The sequence below is a fragment of the Phytophthora infestans genome, genomic scaffold (assembly GCF_000142945.1).
Source record: "Phytophthora infestans T30-4 supercont1.10 genomic scaffold, whole genome shotgun sequence".
Classification (NCBI taxonomy): domain Eukaryota; phylum Oomycota; class Peronosporomycetes; order Peronosporales; family Peronosporaceae; genus Phytophthora; species Phytophthora infestans.
This window is the reverse complement of record NW_003303749.1, coordinates 1955989-1974983: the sequence shown is the minus strand read 5'-3', so window position 1 is coordinate 1974983 and position 18995 is coordinate 1955989. Positions and strand designations below refer to the sequence as shown.

The window sequence follows — 18995 nt, the reverse complement described above, 5'->3', positions numbered from 1 at the left end:
TATTAGGAAAATATCATATGATATTTGGTTACCATTAGCCCCTGTGTCCGACCCCCATCCAGTAAAGCCCGATTACGAATTTCGGTATACTGTACCATTTTGTGTCCGGATAGCAATATTTATGTGTGCAGCACACAGCGTGTTCTTTTTTCTTAAAAAAAAAACCAAAGCGTTTTTTTTTTCTTTAATAGATTTTTTTTTTAAAAAACGCCGACACTCAAAATGGCGCTGGAGCTGGCCAAGACGGCGGAGGTGCCGTGCTACCTTACTTCCTGTCCATGCTTCTTGCCGCCGCTAACGTCACCTACTGTCCTTTCAGGCCTCGATCGGCGACTTTTTCGCTCGCGATGACGCGCTGTCGCGTCTGGATCGGCTGCATCGCCGCACGCTGGAGGCTGTGGAGAATGTGCTGAAGACCCCGCGACCACAGGAATTCACACACAATGTGCTGGATTTGGCAGTGCAGAAGGTGGTTGAGAAATTGTCTTGGAAGTTCATGACGGAGGCCCACGCCACGCCCAGCAGCGTAGGTGTCCCAGCGCTACTAGACCTGTGTATCGCCGGTGTGACCAGCGGATTCCTGGTCAACAGCACGCCCTACAAAGTTCTGGAGGATCTGATGGAAGGCCAGACCATCAATACATGCGAGAAGGTGTGGGATCTGCTCGAGTCTCGCAAGGACAAGCTCACAACGGTACGTCTCGATCGTGTTTTACAGCTACAAGGTCTATGGAGCTGACGTCTCGTGTTTGTTGACCAAGAAGCCGGCTTTCATTGCTGAAAAGGGCCGCACCACCAAAGCTTCGCTGTGTCTATTACGAATGTGCAATGCGCTACTACGTCGCTTATCCAAGACCCACAACAGCGTGTTCTGCGGCAAAATCCTGGTGTTCTTGTCGTTTACGTTCGCACTGTCTGAGCGATCGGCGGTGAATCTGACGGGCAAAGCCAATGTGACGAATGTAACGGTGTTCGAAGAACAAGATGCGTTTGATCTGGCTGAGGCGACAGATGTCGCGAAGGCTTCCGAAGTTGTTTCTGGACTGGAGGCAAGTAGCCTCTCCCAGTGTTCTGAAGGCTGAAAGAATGCTCATACTGACCGTCTGTTGTGTGCTTCTCGTTTGTAGATTGACAGCGATCCAAGCGCCGATGTCGGTCCGATCGACTACAATTTGTACCGCACGTTTTGGGACTTGCAGGGTTTCTTCCGAGAGCATCAGATGGCCACGCAGTCAGCGGAAAACTGGGAGAAGTTTGTATGTGGAGTGGCTTGCTGCTTTACTGATCTAGAAGCGTTTAATTTTATATGTCTAAATGTTTTACTCAGTTCACGGAGCTGAATGTGGTGCTGGCAGCGTTTGAAGGCAACGCGTTCTCACCAGATGACCTGGAGCGCTCGCGAGACTTAACCGAAGGCCCCATCCATTCAGCAGATATCGCTATGCACGAGTCTGATGGCGATTCTGACAAGAACGCTACGGACCACAACACCCAGGAGCACTTTTTCCAGCCCAAATACCTGACCAACAGCCGTCTCTTCAGACTGCAATTGCGTGACCCGATTCTGCGTGAATGCATGCTCACCCAGTTCCTCATTCTGTTCAACGACTTGGCAAGGGCCAAACCGCCTCTGGGCAGTACGACGCCCAAGGCAAAGCTCGCGGAACTGACTGAGCGTGTAGTTGCATTGCTGAAGCAAACACCTTCGGATGGCGAAGGCTTCAGTGAGATGGTGACTTACGTTCTGGAGCGGGAGCGCAATTGGGTCAAGTGGAAGCAGGAAAAATGTCCAGGATACGAGAGGTATCCATCTGCGAAGGAGAAAGACGCTTCGACTGCTTCGAAACCAGTTGTGAAGCGTGCACGACGTCAATTAACCTCACCTCTTCTAGAGCAGATTCTGTCGGAGAGCTCCAAGCCATCGCAGATCTTGGAGAAGATTAAGGGCAAGGAAAGAGGTGCGTATTGGAACGTCTTAATGCGCTCTTCTTGGCTTGTCCTCCGTGGGTTTTAGCAGCCTCATCTAATGTTGTTGGCTCGGTATGAAAATTTAGCTACGGAAGTCTCGTTGGCAACGTATACGGACCGCTTTAAAGAGGCGTGGGACCCTGAGAATGGCATTGAAGAGGAGTACTGGCCGGACAAGGATGAGATGGTCTGCTGGCGCACGATGCGTGCTGCGATGAAAGAAAGTGTGGGCCATTTGGAACTGGCGGTCCAGGGTACGGGCTCTCTGGTTAAGGGCATTCTTGGACTTGATACCAATGACGCAAGCAAGGATTCAGTGGATGCCTCCACCCTAACACCCAAGGCTGAAGATGAACATGTGAAAGAAGAGCAAAATGACGAGAAGAAGCCGGAGAAAGATGTGTCGAAGGACAACGCAACCGGTGCGAAACGAGAACGAGACGGCTCTCCTAAGCGTGCGCCAGCTAAGCGCGAACGAACGGGACGTGCTCGAGTTCGTGACGACGACATCGAGGTACAATAGACGGAGGTGTTTGCTTGAACAGTACGACGTCCTAACGTTTTGTTGTGTTTTACAGGATGGTGAAGAAGCGTAAGTGTCATAGTGCATTAGAACTGCGGAAAGCCGTGACATGAAATCCTATTCTCCCAAATTTCTTAGATATTGACAGCTAGTTTATCTACGTCCTACTATCACGAGCAATTTTGATCCAGCTACGGAATTTGGTTGCGGGGCGAGCAGTGATCCTTAAGTTCGTGAGCATGGTCAAGCTCTTTACCGTATACACATGATATGAATGTGTTTTCTGAGTTAACAATAAGTCTCAAGCTGCAAGAACTTAAGTACGTGGTTAATGACCGAATAACCAGCCACTGAAGATTGCGTCGACAGCGCTGACCGGCAGATTGTAATACACTGTAGAAAATAATTTCCGATTCTCATTAGGAGGCAACTCTTGCTACTGCAACGACGAGGCTAACCATCATGAACCAGCAGTACTTGTCCAGCACATGCTGCAAGTATCCCAAGACCAACAGGCCATCGAAGCAAGTGAAGATCGAATTCTTTGCAAGCTGGAGGAATTGTCGTGTGCAAATTGGGACATCACCAACTGGTAAAAACGTGTACCCATACTAAAATCAACCCATTGACACACCTGGGTTGACAGAAGATCGCGACGGTCATCAAACTTCATTTCCACTTTTACTCTCAAGCACAAGCTCAACCTTCCCACTCCAAGTCTCGGTGCTAAGCATGGCTAACAACAGCGAAGGCAGTCCGCGCGTGATCCGCCTGCCACCCTACAAGTATGTGCACGTGCTAGACACCAACTCCAACGTGTCACGTGTGCTGGCGGGTCCGCTGACGTACACGCGCCAAGAGCATGAGCACGTCATGACGCCTCCTCAGAACATGATCGTGTTACCAGCGCAGCATTACGTGGAAGTGCGTAACCCCGTCGTACGTTCTGAAGACGGCAAGATCGTACGTGATGCATTCGACCAGGCCAAGCTCAAGCACGGCGAGATCGAGTTCCGCATCTTCGACAAGTACCCGGAACCGTTTCCTTTGTATCCAGGCGAGGAGCAGGTTGGTGAGATCCGAGAGCTTCGTATCGTGCCTGTTGACACAGCACTACGCATCCGAGCAAGACGCAAAACCGACAAATACGTGGCCGGTGACGAATGGCTATTCGTGGGACCGGCAACGTACTACCCGCGCGTGGAGGAGGAGATCGTGACCGTCGTACACGCCATCGTAGTAAAAAAGAACCAAGCGATCAAGTTTCGTGCGGAGAAGAAGTGCACCGACTCGCAAGGCATTGAACGAGATGCTGGAGAAGAGTGGCTGGTCCGTACGCCGGGTGCGTATCTCCCGCAGATCGACGAGGTGCATGTCGAGACGCTGCAAGCGCATGTATTGACACAAGATACAGCTCTGCATTTGCGTGCGTTGCGTACGTTCAAAGACGTGTACGGCACCTCACGTCGCGCTGGTGAAGAGTGGCTCATCACGACGGAAACCACCGAGACGCACGTGCAAGACGTCCATGAAGAGATTATCGGCTACGTGAACGCCACAATTCTCACTAACCGCCAGTACTGCATCGTCGTAGATCCTGTGGTGAACGGAGTGCAACATCGAGGCACTCGCGAGCTGCGTAAGGGCGAAGCTTCCTTCTTTTTGCAACCTCACGAGCAGCTGGAGAACGGTCGAGTCGAAGATATCATCGTATTAGCCGACGACGAGGCAGTTTTGCTCCAAGCAGTTGAGCCGTTTGTGGAGCATTCCGACCATGAAGAAGGCGAACCGGAAGGGGAGGACAGTGAATCGTCTACCAAAAAGAAGCGCGGCGGTGTCCGACGTGAGGCTGGGGAGCGTTGGATGGTGCATGGGCCTCGTGAATACATCCCACCGATCCAAGTCACAGTGTTGGAGACTCGTTGTGCTATTCCACTTGACATCAATGAAGGAGTCTATGTACGTGAACGCAAAACGGGGCATGTTCGAGCTGTGAAAGGCGAGACGTACATGTTGCAAGCCACGGAAGAATTGTGGAGCAAACACCTGTCGCCAGCTGTGGAAGAGCTGCTATCGTCACAAGTAGGAGGCTCGGCGTACGTTGTTGACCCGACCCAGTCGAATAAACTGACGGCAAGTCTTGGTCGACCATGGGACACGGCCACGGGTGCTCCACGTCAACGTGACCCGACGCGTGTAGTGACATTTGAGGTGCCACACAACGCAGGGATCCAAGTATACGACTACAAGACCACGTCCTCGCGTATCTTGTTCGGGCCGACACTTGTAATGCTGGAGCCGGATGAGCAATTCACAGTGCTTCGTCTTTCTGGCGGTGTGCCGAAGGAGCCAAATGTGATCCGAACTTTGTGTCTGCAGCTCGGACCGGACTTCATGCGAGACCAGATAATTGTTGAGACGTCAGACCACGCGCGACTGTCGCTCACTATCGCCTACAACTGGCGGTTCCGCGTCGATTCCTCGAAACCGGTCGATGCAGCCAAGGTATTCAACGTCAAAGATTTCACTGGTGACGCCTGCAAGACTCTGGCTTCACGTATTCGTGGAGCTGTGGCGGTACAGAACTTCGATCATTTCCACAAACACAGCGCGCAGATCATCCGAACGTCCATTTTCGGCCTCGACGAGAACAACAAACTACGCGACGAATTGATGTTCCCCGCTAACAATCTTTGTATCACCAACGTCGACATCCAATCGGCTGAGCCGGTTGATCAGCTCACACGTGAAAGTCTGCAGAAATCTGTGCAACTGGCCATTGAAATCACGACTAAATCGCAGGAAGCGCGCGCCAAAGCCATCGCAATGAAGGAGGAGGAAGCAGCCAAGGGCGAGTTGCTCACACAGCAGCTTGACAACCAGTCGAGCGCTGAACAAGCGCGCAAGAACCTCGTGCAGCTCACAGCCGAGTGTAAAGCTGTCGAAGAAGAAGCTGCCGCTGTGAGTCGTGCACGTGCCCAAGCCCAGGCGGCGGAGATTGAAGGCCAGGCAGCCGTGCGCCAAGCGGAGCTGCGCACCAAAGCCGAGCGTATCGAACACGAGCCCGCATGAAGGAGGACCAGACCCTGAATGTTGCGCACGCTGAGCGACTCGCTGGCGTCGAAATCCACAAGAAGCGCGAGCTCATGGCCATCGAGGCCGAGAAGTTCCAGCAAATGGTGAGCAGCGTGGGACAGGAGACGCTCGTGGCGCTGGCGCGTGCAGGCCCCGACGGACAAGTCAAGATGCTGGAGGCGCTGGGACTCAGCGGCTACCTCATCACGGACGGCAAGTCGCCTGTGAACTTGTTGGGCACGGCCGAGGGGATTATCCGAGGCATCTCGCAGGCCGACCAGTGATCGAGGCCGTGGCACTGCCACGTACTTGGGTGAGATGGGCGCGAACTGGCTTTGTGATCTTCGTGAGACATTTTTATGGGCACTTTTGGCGCCAAAAAAACTCAAATTCGAGACCCCAAAGTTGCGATCAGTCTTCACTCTTCGGCGAAGTAATTTGATACTACGAAGTAATTTGTTTGTATTATACACGCATCTTGTTTGTTTCAGATATTGTTTTTTGGTGGTGGAAGCGCCATGGTCGGCCAGCCCGTTCGCTGTTGGCCTCTCGGCAATCGAAGAGGCAGCCCCAGCCAAAACAGTCATATTCCCGAGCATATGCAGCCGACACAAACACTTTTAATTCTGCGCGGGTTGCCTGTAACGTCATGTACGAGAACGCATTATTCAGAGCTTGGAGCAGGATTTTTGATACTGTCCATGTAGGATTCTTGCGGGAGTCCGGCGTTGCGAAAGAAGCTGCACGTTGTGGCTCGATCTCCGCATATACGTCTAGCTAAGTTAAACGGCGAGTGACACGCTGGGAGGTTAGACGCGCATTTACCGGCGCTTTCTCGACTCCAGTAGGCTCACTCAGCACATCCTTGGATCATCAGATGGCTTCGTGTGAATTTGGTGTGAGGCGTCTCTCTTCTCAATCAGCCAATCAGCTCACGAGCAGCTTCGAAAAAAAACAATTTCAGCGAATCCACATGCAATCCATTTTATACCCTGCGGGTTCGGTGGCCAGGCAGTCTCCCATTTATCGGCATCTCCCTGCTCAGAGGGAAGCGCTTCACGTCAGCCTCTCTTGCTGCGTCTACGCCTTCACCCTTGACACCGAGACAGTGCGGTCCCAGGCATCCGCGCCCACGTATCATCAGCCGTACCTTCGGCGCTTAAACACAGCGTAGAGCCTTCGGCGCAGCTCTTCAAGTGGCAGGAAGTGCGTCGTACCGGCTTCTTACGTTTTTCGACTCGTGGCTGCAGCTCAAACGCTCCCATCACACCACTTTCAAGCATCTAAACCTGTCCAGGTCATTCCTACGCCTCTGGTCCATCTAGAATGACCGACAACTGGCGGCTGGACGTCAAATTCCAAGGTCGCTCCATCGACCTGGTGGGTCGACTACCAGCTGAGAAACGCTCGCTGTTGCGGGAATTCCCGCGTCGCCTGGCGGTCGGAACGAAAGCCAAGCTGTCTGCGATCCCACAGAAAGGCTTCTTCTGTAAATTCTTCGCCAAGAACTGCGAGGAGATGAAAGTATACATGAAGAAACACGAGTGCGCACTGTGCGTGCAATTCGTGGCCTCCACGTTCAACTTTACGCTGTATCTTCTGGTCCCAGTGGTTCTTAAAGGTCTCAAGTGTCTGCATCGACTACGGAAAAGCGGTATGTGGGCTGTAAAATGGGTTAAATCAGCGGTACTTTGTTTTCTTAATGGCGATTAATTTGTATGATTGCAGGAGCGAGTCCGGACTCGCTTAAATCTTTGTGTACAGATCGAGATGGCGTGGTAATTGGTTTTATAGTGTCAGAAGTGAACGTGGAGATGGAGGAGAAGCTGCACAAGCGCATGAAAGTCATGGAGGAGCTGGAATCGACGGCCAAGGCGATTTCCGACACTTTCGGTGATCCTATGCTGGAGTTTGACTTGCTTATGGACCAGTTGGATACGAAGCCATCGGCGATTCAGGTGCGTTCTATGGCCATTTGTTTACTGATGATGCGTGTCGACGATCGCAAGAATTGACCGTTATGCGCGATCTCATGTCGTTTTTTAGGCTTGTTCCAAGTTTATTGTTCGTCATCATCATTTGCACGTCGCGATTTGCCAGAAATTAGCGCAGTCGATGGACGCCATGCAGTCGTCGAAAGCGAGAGCGAGTATTGTTTACGTCGTGCACGATGTCGTCAAGTCGGTGCGTGCGAATTACCCGCAAACAGAGCGAAATGCCAAGATGCGCGAGTCGGCGTTGGTGTTATCTCTGGAGAAGATTTTGTTCCGACTGACGCAAAAACTGCAAGGCGACGCGAAGCATAATGTACGTATGTGATTGGTAGTTGCGAGTGTGAATAGGGGAGATTGACGGCGTGTATTTGGTGTCTATTGTGCAGCCGAATGTCCGAGCAGTGTTTGAGTTCTGGTCCAAGTGGGGACTGCAGCACGCGGCACCCCTAGAAGACGAGGATGCGTCAAAAGATGATCCTATTCTAAAGGTTGATGAAACGCTCGAGAGGTTGGAGCGAGAGGCGTCAGATGCGTCCTCATCGCCCATCAAACCTTCAGCGCCGCCCGAAGTTGTGGCGTTTATGAAGAAGCACAGCATTCAGCCGGGTCCGTGGGAAATTTACCTTGGACGTGCGTCACCGCAGGAGATGGAGGAGCTGGATGCAGTCCTCGCCCTTAATACCAAGTATTTCGGCTTTAACAACTGGCTGCCGTCCGAGAAAGGCGGTCGACGAGGTGGTGAGATGTTCTTGCATCACTACACCAAGTCGATTATGCCATGGCTGCTACACGCTTCGACATCTTCGAGCGCTGGGAAAAGAAAACGCGCCAAAGGCTCGCTGGCTTTGCTGCGTGACGCCTTCTTGTGCACGTGGGATCTGGATCCAACAGCAGCACGTGCGGTGTCTGACATTGATCAGTTCTTACTAGACGACATGTGGAAGAAAATGGAGCATGTCAAGTGTCTGAACCCCTCTGCGTTTGTGTTCGGTAAAGTCAGGCGAGTCAAGACGACCCAATTTGCCAATAGTCCAGCAACAGACGCGATCGTCAAGTCAGTCGAGGACGAGTCGAAGGTGAAGACCAGTACACTCGTGGCAGAGCTGACGAAAGTGTTCAAGCTGGACACAATGGCGCGCGAAATGGTGGCCAAAGTCAAGTCGAAATCGGATCTATGCTATATTGCAAAAGAAATCTGCCATCGCTGTCGCCATCACATGGTGGCAAATCCTTCAGTGCACATGGTCAAGCTGTGCCAGAAGGTCCTTGCAACTAAGAATCCTATGAAGGCTTATTCGTCAGCAATGAAAAGCATGATCTCTCGCCAGATGAAGATGTCTTCCATGTTCGACAGGGAAGCAAAGTACGTTTGCGTCGTTATTTGTTGTCATTATCTGATGAAAAGAGCCACTTTTAACAGTTATGCTTCTTATTAATTTAGGAAAAAGCGAAGGCTGGAGAGCGTTAGCGCTTCTTCATCTCCTGTCACTGAAAGCGAAGCCTCGAGCTCTCCTCACTCCGAGCTTACAGACGCCGAGCTGGCCGCAGTGAAGCGACGTATCCCGAAGCCTCCCATGCTGCTGTTCAAGAAGGTGGACCTGAAAACTATCACGTACCAAGAGACAAATGATAATGGCACCGTTGGTGTCGCGGCTTCCGGCATCCCTAATGCCGGAAGGGGGCTATTTAACCTGTCGGATCACGCGTGGCCGGCGTTCTCCGTTGTCTGTATCTTCGGTGTCCGTCGCATCACAAAGGAAATGCACCATGACGGACTGAACAAAGTCGCGCGATGTGGCGAGTTGGGCGAGACGTTTGTCGTCGTCAACGGTACAGTGCGAGATGTCGACAAGTTCCAGACGCAGTATGGTCATCGTTTGATGCCTTTCGACGGTTTGGTGGATGCGGACGGCTCGGTTGGCGGGTTCCCGAACGACCGAGTGTATGAATACCCAGCGGATGTCTATTGGGACGCTTCTGGGTTCTACAATAACTGCATTCTTGTACCTGGCTGTGTGATTGAGAACCCTCAAGACACGAAAAGTCCCATAATTTTGAATCAGCTGTACATCGTCACATGGAAGGAAGTGGCAGTACGCGAGGAGTTTTTCCTGGCTTACGGCACGTCCTACTACGAGGACGACGAGAAGACCAGCACCACGAGTGAGGGAAGCAGCAACTAGTTTAGCGAAATAGAAACAGCGAGGCTCAACAGTTAGTCTCGCTACACACCGTAACCTAAGAAGAACCGACCTTATAGAAACCAGCGACCAAGTGCCACAGCTTCTCCTTCCCCTTTTCTTGAGTTATAGATTGTGTAGACTTATGAGCTTTTGTTTGATTGTCTTTACATTACGTTTGTACACTTTGTTGACTTGTTATTCTACGTCACCGATTGACGTGCTAGTTGTCTGGGATGACGCCCTCGTTGAGCTGTTGACGACACACAGGACACGTGTGCTGGAGGTTCAGCCACACACGCACGCATCCGGCGTGGTAGTTGTGGCCGCACGGCAGACGCAGCGTTTGGTCGTCGGCCAAATCGCCACAGCAGATCGGGCACTCGGAGCTGTCGTCACTCGCGTTGCCACAGTCTTGACCTGCTGGACAAGGTTTCAATGGAGCTTCTGTCGGTGAAGTGGCTGGATTTTCATGACGGAGCACGCGGTCGATAGCGTTGGCTCGTTGGTGTGTGACGTCGAGAAATTCCTCGACAATGTGTCGTGTCTGTTGCATGAACTCGCACTGAGTGTCGCGTCCCAGGACACTCAGCACCAAGTCGTTCACGAAGGTCTGGAACGCATTGCATTGATCGTACTGTGTGGAGAAGCCCCATATACGTCGTGTTGTGAGACTCGGAGACGCCTTGATAACCCGTTGCATGTGGCCACAGCACGCGGGGTCTTTGCATCCGCTTCCGACTCGACGGATGCTCTTGCGTAGCTGCGAGTAGTCAGCGGTGGTTTTGCTGAGCACCCATTTTTGCTTAATGACGCTGTCCGACACGTATAGCACAAAGTATACAAGCGACGAAGATGCCCGCTGGTTGAAGAGCCCTGCGCGGGCAATGGGAGTGTCTTCCTGTTTGGCTGACGATCCCGGGGTCACCACCACTTGGGTGGTAGGTTTGGGTAGCTCGCACTGGATGGAGTGCTTCTTGCTGCAGTTGGTCCCCGCGGAAGGATGGCCGACGACATCTTCTAGCGATATGAACACCATGAACGTTACGATCTCAAGCGGCCAAGAAGGCAAGTGGCAAAGTGAGGGGCGGACTCAGCACCGCCGCGATCCGACCACACCATCGGATGGTGGCTGCAGTGCAAAAGCTTGCAATGCCACGATCAACTCGAAGTTGCTGCTGAGACAAAGCCAAATCCGGAAATTTGCAGACCTATGATTGGTCAATTCTTTCTGACTAGTAGCTCACCAAAGAGGGTCGCGGTGCCGCTGTTCCAACACAACGTCTGGGACTTGCTGTGCTGTTGCGTCAGCGAAAATGGAAGCACGGTACGGCATTAAAATTGCAGCGGCATGGCCCAAGCCGATGCACCTCAAACCTTGCGGAGAAATCGGCGACAAAGCTGTCCAACTGTGGTTGCAATACCATGGGCGTTAACTCACTGAAATGCTCGATTAATACTAAATCCTTGCATGTATAAAACTTCCAAAGTAGACTGCAGTCATTGCGTCAACATTGAGCAATTCTTCGCTTGTGAATTTCCAAGAACGTTTCTCCAGAGAGCACCTCGTTGTGATTAGCAATGCTTCACTATGTTGACAATGCACAGTGTTGTGAGTGAACAGAAGCAGTAACGGAAAGACTACACCATTTCAGGTTCGTTCTTCCCACCGCAGGAGTTCGATACAACCATAGGACCGGGCAAATCTCAGTTCAAAACACCCAACGCCTGAGTTCAATACACACAGGTGTCTCTTTTATTTTTTTGCTAATTACTTCGAAAGTACCAGTTTTTGTCATTTCGAGACCATTCGAGAATTCGAGACCATTCCACCCAAGCCCGCGCAGTCTCCACCACAACGCCGTTGTGAGCTGCTACCAATCGCCAGTTCTCACCCTCCTTCGCTGCCCCGAGGACACGTGCACGAACGTCTTCAGGGTAAGTGCTACCCATTCTGCCAAAACGAAAGGGGCGCGAGGCGAAGCGATGAATGGATGGATGCCTTTGAGTTCTCGAATGGTTTCGAAATGACAAAAGTTGGTACTTTCACATTGGCAAAAAAAATAAAAGAGACACCTGTGTGTATTGAACTCAGGCATTGGGTGTTTTGAACTGAGATTTGCCCGGTCCTATGTGCAAGTCGGCTCTGGGGTGGCTCCTGCGGTGGGAGAACGAACCTGAAATGGTGTAAATGCAGATTCCGGTATACATTCTCGGGCGTGGTGTCATTTAAAATCAGCAACTGCGTTACAATTATCGCCCCCTGTGTTCACTTCAACCTCACCGAGCGTCACCCCCGTCGCCATTTTCGTATTGTTGCTCGATATCTGCCAAGATCCGGCGGTTCTCAATATCGCGAAGTTTCTCGCGCAGGTCCTCAGACGTATAGCGGCTGTTGAGCGTGCGATACTTCTTGAGCTGGATGACCCCCACCATCTCGCGCACCACCCAGCGACCGCGTTTAATAGCCTTCTTTATAGCAACAGGGTCCGTCAGGTCACGTTTCTGGTAGAATGCAGCTTTGACCTTCTCACGCACGTGGCTCAGACCCAGCGGGTAGTCGCGCCCCACTAGCAAGAAGCGCTTGTACAGGTCCCGCACCTTCGGATCCATTATTGTTCCGGGGGTGGATAAATAAAAGTGAGACTATCAGCCAATTACGACGCGTTATTTCCCGCCACTCGTTAATAGGAGTAAGAAGCATGAGCACCGATGTGGACCGCCGTTCTGTACCCGATGCCGCCACGGCGCTACTGACGGTCAAGATCGGGGACATCTCGCGCACGTCCCGCAAGCACTTGCGGATCACGCCCTTCCGTTTCTTACTGTCCGAAGGTCTGGACGTGTTCCGTGCCAAGGTGGACACGTGTACGGACAAAGCGCTGGAGAATGTGCGCGGCGAGCGCTACATACGCGAAGATCGGGCGCTCTACATGCGACCAGGAGCCCACTCTAAACAGGCAGAGCTGGTGGAGCTAACGCACAGTAATTTTGAGGACCGCGTGACCAGGAGCTACAGGAACTACCTTAAGCGCAAAGCGGAGGATACGTTCCAGTGCGAGGTCTACGTGTACGTCAAGAAAGTCGAGCCCGCGAAACGTCGACTGAAGGAGTCGACTGAGAACACTTTTGCTACTACGCCGCATGGAGATACTCAGCGTGTGGACTCTGATGTTGACCTTACGGGGGCATTAAAGCGGAAGCGCTCTATGGGCTCCGAAGAGGACGACGGGCGACCTCAGCCTCTGCAGGAACAGCACATTGGTACCACCTTCTACCGCCCCGTGAGGATGGTGGTCAACGGAGCCATCGTACCTGTGCAAGTCAACGTACAGGACTTGCTCGGGTGCTTTAGTGCCTTCCAGCAACAGTCGACACTCGGATCCAGCGGCACCGAGACCCACGAAAACGATGTGGAAGCCAACGGTTTCCACGAGTGAATTACCGTTCATAAGCTGTCTGTGGTGTACATGTAGTGAAGAGTAAGCAAATGGAAGGTACCAGACATATTATGCAGCGGGCATCGTTCTATCGTATATATGGGCGGGTGCGCCCTAGCGCTTGCTTTTCTACAAATGTACTACTTACTACTGCTACTACTTCTCGCGTATGCATCCAATGCTGCTTGTTTTTTTTCTCTCTCTTTTCTTGTGCTTGGAGCTGTTCACTTCTTCTTCATCGTCAGCATCTGAGCTTGCCTTTCGCGCTCCGAACGACAGACGGGAGCCAAGTCGTGGCAATCAAAATACCGTACCATGCAGCTAGGCTACATACTTGTTGCGTGTAGGTCACAAAACTCGATCAATGCAAATCCAAATTCAAAAACGGCAACGGGCCTTGTAGAAGAAAGGCCCCGTCTTAGTACTCCGAAGGTGGCAGACCCGACGCGTCAAAACTGCTCCAGGACGAGCCCGAATCCCGTCGCGGGGGACGTCCAACTGACGTCGAGCGCTTGTCCTCCATGCTCTTTAGGTAGCGGAACTGACCAGAAGGTGGTTGCATGTACGGGTTCTGCTGTGGCTGACCCATGTCGTACTGCTGATGCTGGAAACCGAACTGTCCACCAGACCCACGTGACGAGTACTGCAGCTGAAGTTGGTGTTGAGGCACGAAACTCTGTTGCGGCTGCGCTGGTGGAGGCTGCGGCTGGAACGGGTGGTGTTGCTGAGGAAGTGCTGGTGGCTGGTTGTGCTGGTGGTATTGTTGCTGGTACTGATGCTGAAGTTGTAGCTGTTTCTCCATCGAGACCGCCGGTGGGGGCGGGACAGGTGACATCGGGTAATCTCCAAAACCAGGAGCACCGGCTGAGGCTGCGGCGGCGATGTGAGCGGTATTACTCTCCACTGTGCGTAAGTCGTTTTGTCCGTGGGCGAAGCGACATTCCTCCTTGGTGTAGTTGCAATTGCCCTTCAAGAAGTAGTAGCACAGTTCGGTCTTGTAGCTCTGTAGTCTTGGAGTCGCTGCTTGCAGCATCGGTTGACTGCTAGAGCCGCTGTTACCTGACCCAACGTCGCGTAGATCGTTAACTCCGTGTGCCATGGGGCAGTCGCGCCGTGACTTGGGACATGTGCCGTTTTCGTAAGCTTGGCAGAGTCGAGTCTTGTTGTAGTTTGGACCAGGCTTAGTGTTGCCAGTCCCGATGCTTGTGCCGGTGGAACGCATCATATCACTCTCGCCATGAGCAAACGAACAGGTGCGACGCGTCTTGTTGCATTTGCCTTGCATGTAGTACATGCAGATCTCCGTCTTCCAATTGCTTGAGGAGCCTGGGGGAGGTCCGCTCTGACTGCTGCTGTGGTGCAGGCTTGTCTTGCCGTAACCAGTCGACGATGAACGCGACGGTAAGGGTGACGCCATGGATGCCAAACTGCTGCCACTCTCACCTCTCCCAGTAGCTCCAAGCACCGGATTAAAGCTCGGATGCGTGTGTAGAATGTGGTCGATCGACGCCGATTCCTGTCCATCGAAGCGTCGCAAGACCGACTCCAGCTCGTCGACAGGGATACCGTCAAACAGCTCCGACAACATGGACAGTTGCTGTGGTGATATGGATGCATCCAGTCTCCCCTGGCTTGTCTCTTTTTGTTCGTCATGCCCGTCTCCAGTTTCAAGTTTATGTTGTTCCACTGTTGGACTAGTCGCAAGGGGGGTTGCAGTGAGTGAAAACGACTCCATGTCGCCCTCAAGTGCAGACACAGGGGGCGGCACTTTGTCCTCACTCAAAGTGTCTTCAGCAAAAGGTCGGACGTGTTTGGGCGTGATTTGCGGGGAGTCTAGTAGTGACGACGGCAAGAACTGACCCATCAGTGTACTGCGGAGTGTCTGTGTGCTGGACGACGGCGACGGAAGGTCTTCGTCTGCACTCTCCTGGCCACGTTCCCTTCTAGAAGTCGATGGATAAAAGTTGAAAGCCATGAGATTCGAGCCCGACGACGCTCCACCAGATGCACCCGATGCGGTAGCAGCGCTCGTTGAGCCGGTAATGGGCTTGTTCGGCGAGCTCCATAGATTGTCGCTTTGCTCCTGTAAGGGCGGAGAGTGTGGAGAGCGGGCACCGACCGACCCAGAGTCGTCTTTAGTGCGTTTGCGTCGTAGTTCTTTGATTTCGTTCTTGGCGTCGATGAGTGCCAGTCGTTCGTCTACAAGATCGCGCTTGAGCTTCGTGGACAGCGAGCTGAAGAGCGCGACGCGCTGTTTCGCCAGTCGCTGTTCGACACGCAGCTCGACCACGACTTGTTGCAGCTCGCGCACTTGCAGGCGCGACGTCTGCAGCTCGCGTAGGATGCGACGCACGTCGTCGCTGAGCTCGCCGTCGTCGCCGAGTTCCTTCCCATGCAGCTGCTCACTCGCTAATGCAACAGCGGCACCGCCTTTCTCCATCTATTTAGACATAGCCAGTGTTCAGAGACAGCAGATCACGTTAGTTAGTCAAGAGCGGAAGGCGCGGATCTCGGCGTCCAGTTGAGTTAACACATGCCAAACATGGCTAACTTTTCACTGGTCCACCATTGGTGGGAGCCAAGACCAGCCTGGAACGTTCAGCGAACACTAACGAAATTGCACACTTACCCAAGCAACTTTGCCAGGCTCGACGCCATACTCACGGCCGATGTCCGACACGACCTACTCGATCGTCATATAATACCACGTATCACAAGTTCATAGACACACACACAATTAAAATCGTCAGTGATTTGAGGCCACTCAGGAATCTGGAAGGGTCACGAGGAGGGCACACAGTGGGCGAGAGCGGCGGATACTACGTGGACAACAGCCACCGCAAGGCTGCTCAAAGCCCATGCAAAGCGCACAAGCTCCGTTTGCGTCAACGCACCTGTACGAGTGACGACTGGAAGGCCTGGCTGATCTCCGTGGCCACGCGACCGAGCAACTCGCCCGTCGCGGATGGAGATGGCTGCTGCTCAGTGGAAGTCGACGCTGCTGTTGCTGCTGCGTCTCCTTCGGACGCAGGCTCGTGCTGCGGCTCGGCTGACGAGCCCGCTGCAGCTGCCATGTCAACTGCTTGCGTTGTCGCGGGGTGACACGGAGTTGCCGATCAAGTTGCTGAGTGGGAAGGTTTGAGGTTGAGTTGACCTGAGCGCTGGCTGCGCGGGCAGCAAATGCGCGGGCTGGGCCTGGCAGATGCAGCAAGCAGTCAAGTGGCTCACTGGCGGAAAGAGGAAGCCACTTGGGTCAGCACGCGACGACGGACGTTCGCTTTTCTGCTCAAGACTCCAAGTCCTGAGCGGAGCAGTACTGGCAGGTAGGTGGCTCTTCTGCTTTTTCCGAGATGCTCGCGTCGGTTGAGCGAGTCAAGCGAGGCGGGCGAAACGGGACAAGGGCTGGCTGGCAGAGAGGCGAGCAGAACGAAAAGCGAGTGCTTGACCCGCTTAATCCGGGTGAGCAGCGTGCTCCTGTGCCGCAGAATGTGGTTTTGCCGGGCGTAATATGTCGCGTCCTCACCATTAATTTTTCAGAGCCGAAGCTCGTGACATGCGAGGAAAGTACATCGTGTTTCACAGGTCTTGTGGTTTTGCAGACAGAAAGTTTTCAGACGGTATGGATTTCAACCGTATAGCTACATTTTTATCAGTTGTCAGCAGGTTATCAGGACCGGATTTTTGGAGGGGGGGACCAAATACCAGATCCCAAGCAGCAGCCGGTTAGCCAATCGAAAGGCCAATCCCACCGGGACGATATTTTTTACGATATTTTTGGGTGGAATTGCAGTGGTGGATTCGAGGCATGTCGCGCTATGCTAAAGTTAGCCCTGCGGGAAGGCTTTCGAAACGCGAGATATCTTCTGCAACGGTGCTGATTTATAGGTCGTAGCTGAGATGCTTGCTCTGGCCACCCTTGCTACCCACGGACACGCGGCTCCGAGCGGATGGTGGTGAGGCGTCCAGCTCGCAGTGCTTTGGGTTTACGAAAGAAGGCGATTCGGGGTGAGTGCCAGATGGCGAGAATGCTCGTCATCGGGATTGTAATGCAGCCATTTCAACAAGGGAGCTCTCGCCGCGAGCGCTTTGAAAGTGCGAATTGCGTTCGTCTCGAAACCGTAGAATCACAGGTAGAACACCACGCTGGTGTCTACACTTTTTTCGCTAACGGTTTCTGGTTTCATCAAAACGGATCCCTCCTGGTGAAAATCCATAAATCTGTATCGTTTTTTTCATTCGTGAGTGATGGTCTTTGAAGTGACATTTCTGATACAGTGTACTTCCATAGGGCCGATTTCGTGCAAAATCAATTTAAAATATTGACTCAGCAGGTTTTAACTCAGCACAAATTTAATAAATGATTATTTGGTAGAAACCAAAGTCACCGTTATTGTCATAGCCTACGTGATGTGTATCCGTACAGAAAGCTAGCTTGCCAAAGCCAAACGCTTGGTGGGCTAGCCAAACTAGTATAGAGATCTGTTTACCAAAGGAACACGATATTTATATTATTGTCTGCGTGTTATGTAATGGGATTATGTGCTTTTATTGTTATAAACATGAAAACGCTACCTGCATTGAGCTCTTTGCTAAAAAAAATGCAAAAGGATTAGGAATTCTTTTACATAGCCGATTATGTACTACAAGCATTGCTATATTTTAACCCATCTGTCACACGTATCTTTAGAAGCTTTATTTTTACATTGCATTACTCATCCTAACTTTAAATTAGGAGCACACTTCTAGTAGCGCTTTCTCTATCTTGATACGGCTTATTCGTATTCCACTTCATCGCTATCTATAACCGGCCAAGGCTCTTACCACTGACACAAAACTACCATAAAAGGGTGCCATATGCAATCGCTAAATTTGTTTCTAAATAAATAACTGCAGTGTCAAAATGTCTATGATTTCTGATGAATGTCAAAGATAAAATAAGTTGAAGGGAAGGCGGATACCGTGCCTTACAAAATCCAAGACATAATGTGTGCAGTTGCTCCAAGGTTAGGGTGTATTTTTGATTACTCCGCACCCCTAACTTCCAGCAACTACACAAATTATATCTTGGAATGGGTACCTTGTGCTCATCACCTCCCCTTCAACATGCTCCCTCGCATTATATTTGACATACATCAGAAATCTTCGACATTTCGTACCTGTGCAACTTTTATATTTAGTGACAAATTTAGAGATTGCATGTGACGCCCCGTTATGCCAGTTTTGGGCGGCGTCCACTCACTTAACAAGCTCTCTATAGTACTTAAAAGTTAAAAAAAAAAACATTAACGAGAAGCGGGGTGGCTTTGCAGCTGGAAGAGAGAGGTAAAAGTAAAACATGCCTTCGTGACAGCATTTCCCAGAGTCTATCCTGTGACCGTCGATCCGTTAGGTGCTTTAAGCGTGAATCCGATTTAGGAACACTTGTGCCGGGGGACTGCCGTAGCTTTAGCGTCAGAGGATGACGTTCGACTCAAAGAGTCACTAATATACTAAGTTCCTTATTCGAAGAATAATTACAGCCCATGACCAGGCTCAGAGCTAATAGCGTAACTTATATTTCAAATTTAGAGGTGTTTTATTTTCTGTCATTGCGGCCAAACCGCCTGTCTGTTTAACTATCATGCATAGTTAAATCTAATCAAATGCATAACGTGCGGCTTTCCGTCAGCGTACTAAAATACCTTGCTAAGTCTCCGAATTATGTTCTGAGCGATTGCTTACTCCCCGTGTAATGGGTCTACCAGGTCTCCGAAAACATAATTGCGGAACTGCAATTATATCTAGTTTGATACTAAAATAATAATTATTGACCCCA

The 18995-nt window shown here is 51.7% G+C and overlaps 7 protein-coding genes across 7 annotated transcripts; 4 read left to right on the top strand and 3 right to left on the bottom strand.

Moving 5' to 3' along the window:
• Nucleotides 1-222: 222 nt before the first annotated feature.
• Nucleotides 223-2564, top strand: PITG_07047 (THO complex subunit, putative; the record flags this gene model as incomplete). The annotated part of the gene is made up of 7 exons (XM_002904967.1): nucleotides 223-252; nucleotides 320-694; nucleotides 786-962; nucleotides 1128-1256; nucleotides 1328-1958; nucleotides 2055-2482; nucleotides 2547-2564. 7 exons carry the CDS (start codon nucleotides 223-225, stop codon nucleotides 2562-2564), a joined length of 1788 nt encoding a protein of 595 aa, XP_002905013.1.
• A 659-nt stretch (nucleotides 2565-3223) lies between these two features.
• On the top strand, nucleotides 3224-5850 carry PITG_07046 (major vault protein; the record flags this gene model as incomplete). The annotated part of the gene is made up of 3 exons (XM_002904966.1): nucleotides 3224-4249; nucleotides 4316-5506; nucleotides 5566-5850. The coding sequence occupies 3 exons, from the start codon at nucleotides 3224-3226 to the stop codon at nucleotides 5848-5850; spliced, it is 2502 nt and encodes an 833-aa protein (XP_002905012.1).
• Nucleotides 5851-6692: 842 nt separating this feature from the next.
• PITG_07045 (uncharacterized protein) lies at nucleotides 6693-9820 on the top strand (the record flags this gene model as incomplete). The annotated part of the gene is made up of 5 exons (XM_002904965.1): nucleotides 6693-7220; nucleotides 7295-7524; nucleotides 7613-7873; nucleotides 7947-8927; nucleotides 9009-9820. 5 exons carry the CDS (start codon nucleotides 6893-6895, stop codon nucleotides 9741-9743), a joined length of 2535 nt encoding a protein of 844 aa, XP_002905011.1.
• A 143-nt stretch (nucleotides 9821-9963) lies between these two features.
• On the bottom strand, nucleotides 9964-10779 carry PITG_07044 (uncharacterized protein; the record flags this gene model as incomplete). The annotated part of the gene is made up of 2 exons (XM_002904964.1): nucleotides 9964-10695; nucleotides 10756-10779. 2 exons carry the CDS (start codon nucleotides 10777-10779, stop codon nucleotides 9964-9966), a joined length of 756 nt encoding a protein of 251 aa, XP_002905010.1.
• A 1241-nt stretch (nucleotides 10780-12020) lies between these two features.
• PITG_07043 (uncharacterized protein) lies at nucleotides 12021-12353 on the bottom strand (the record flags this gene model as incomplete). Its single annotated transcript, XM_002904963.1, has 1 exon — nucleotides 12021-12353. The coding sequence occupies one exon, from the start codon at nucleotides 12351-12353 to the stop codon at nucleotides 12021-12023; it is 333 nt and encodes a 110-aa protein (XP_002905009.1).
• Nucleotides 12354-12442: 89 nt separating this feature from the next.
• PITG_07042 (uncharacterized protein) lies at nucleotides 12443-13180 on the top strand (the record flags this gene model as incomplete). The annotated part of the gene is made up of 2 exons (XM_002904962.1): nucleotides 12443-12808; nucleotides 12992-13180. 2 exons carry the CDS (start codon nucleotides 12443-12445, stop codon nucleotides 13178-13180), a joined length of 555 nt encoding a protein of 184 aa, XP_002905008.1.
• On the bottom strand, nucleotides 12908-16408 carry PITG_07041 (uncharacterized protein; the record flags this gene model as incomplete). Its single annotated transcript, XM_002904961.1, has 3 exons — nucleotides 12908-15620; nucleotides 15810-15863; nucleotides 16075-16408. 3 exons carry the CDS (start codon nucleotides 16252-16254, stop codon nucleotides 13599-13601), a joined length of 2256 nt encoding a protein of 751 aa, XP_002905007.1.
• Nucleotides 16409-18995: the final 2587 nt, after the last annotated feature.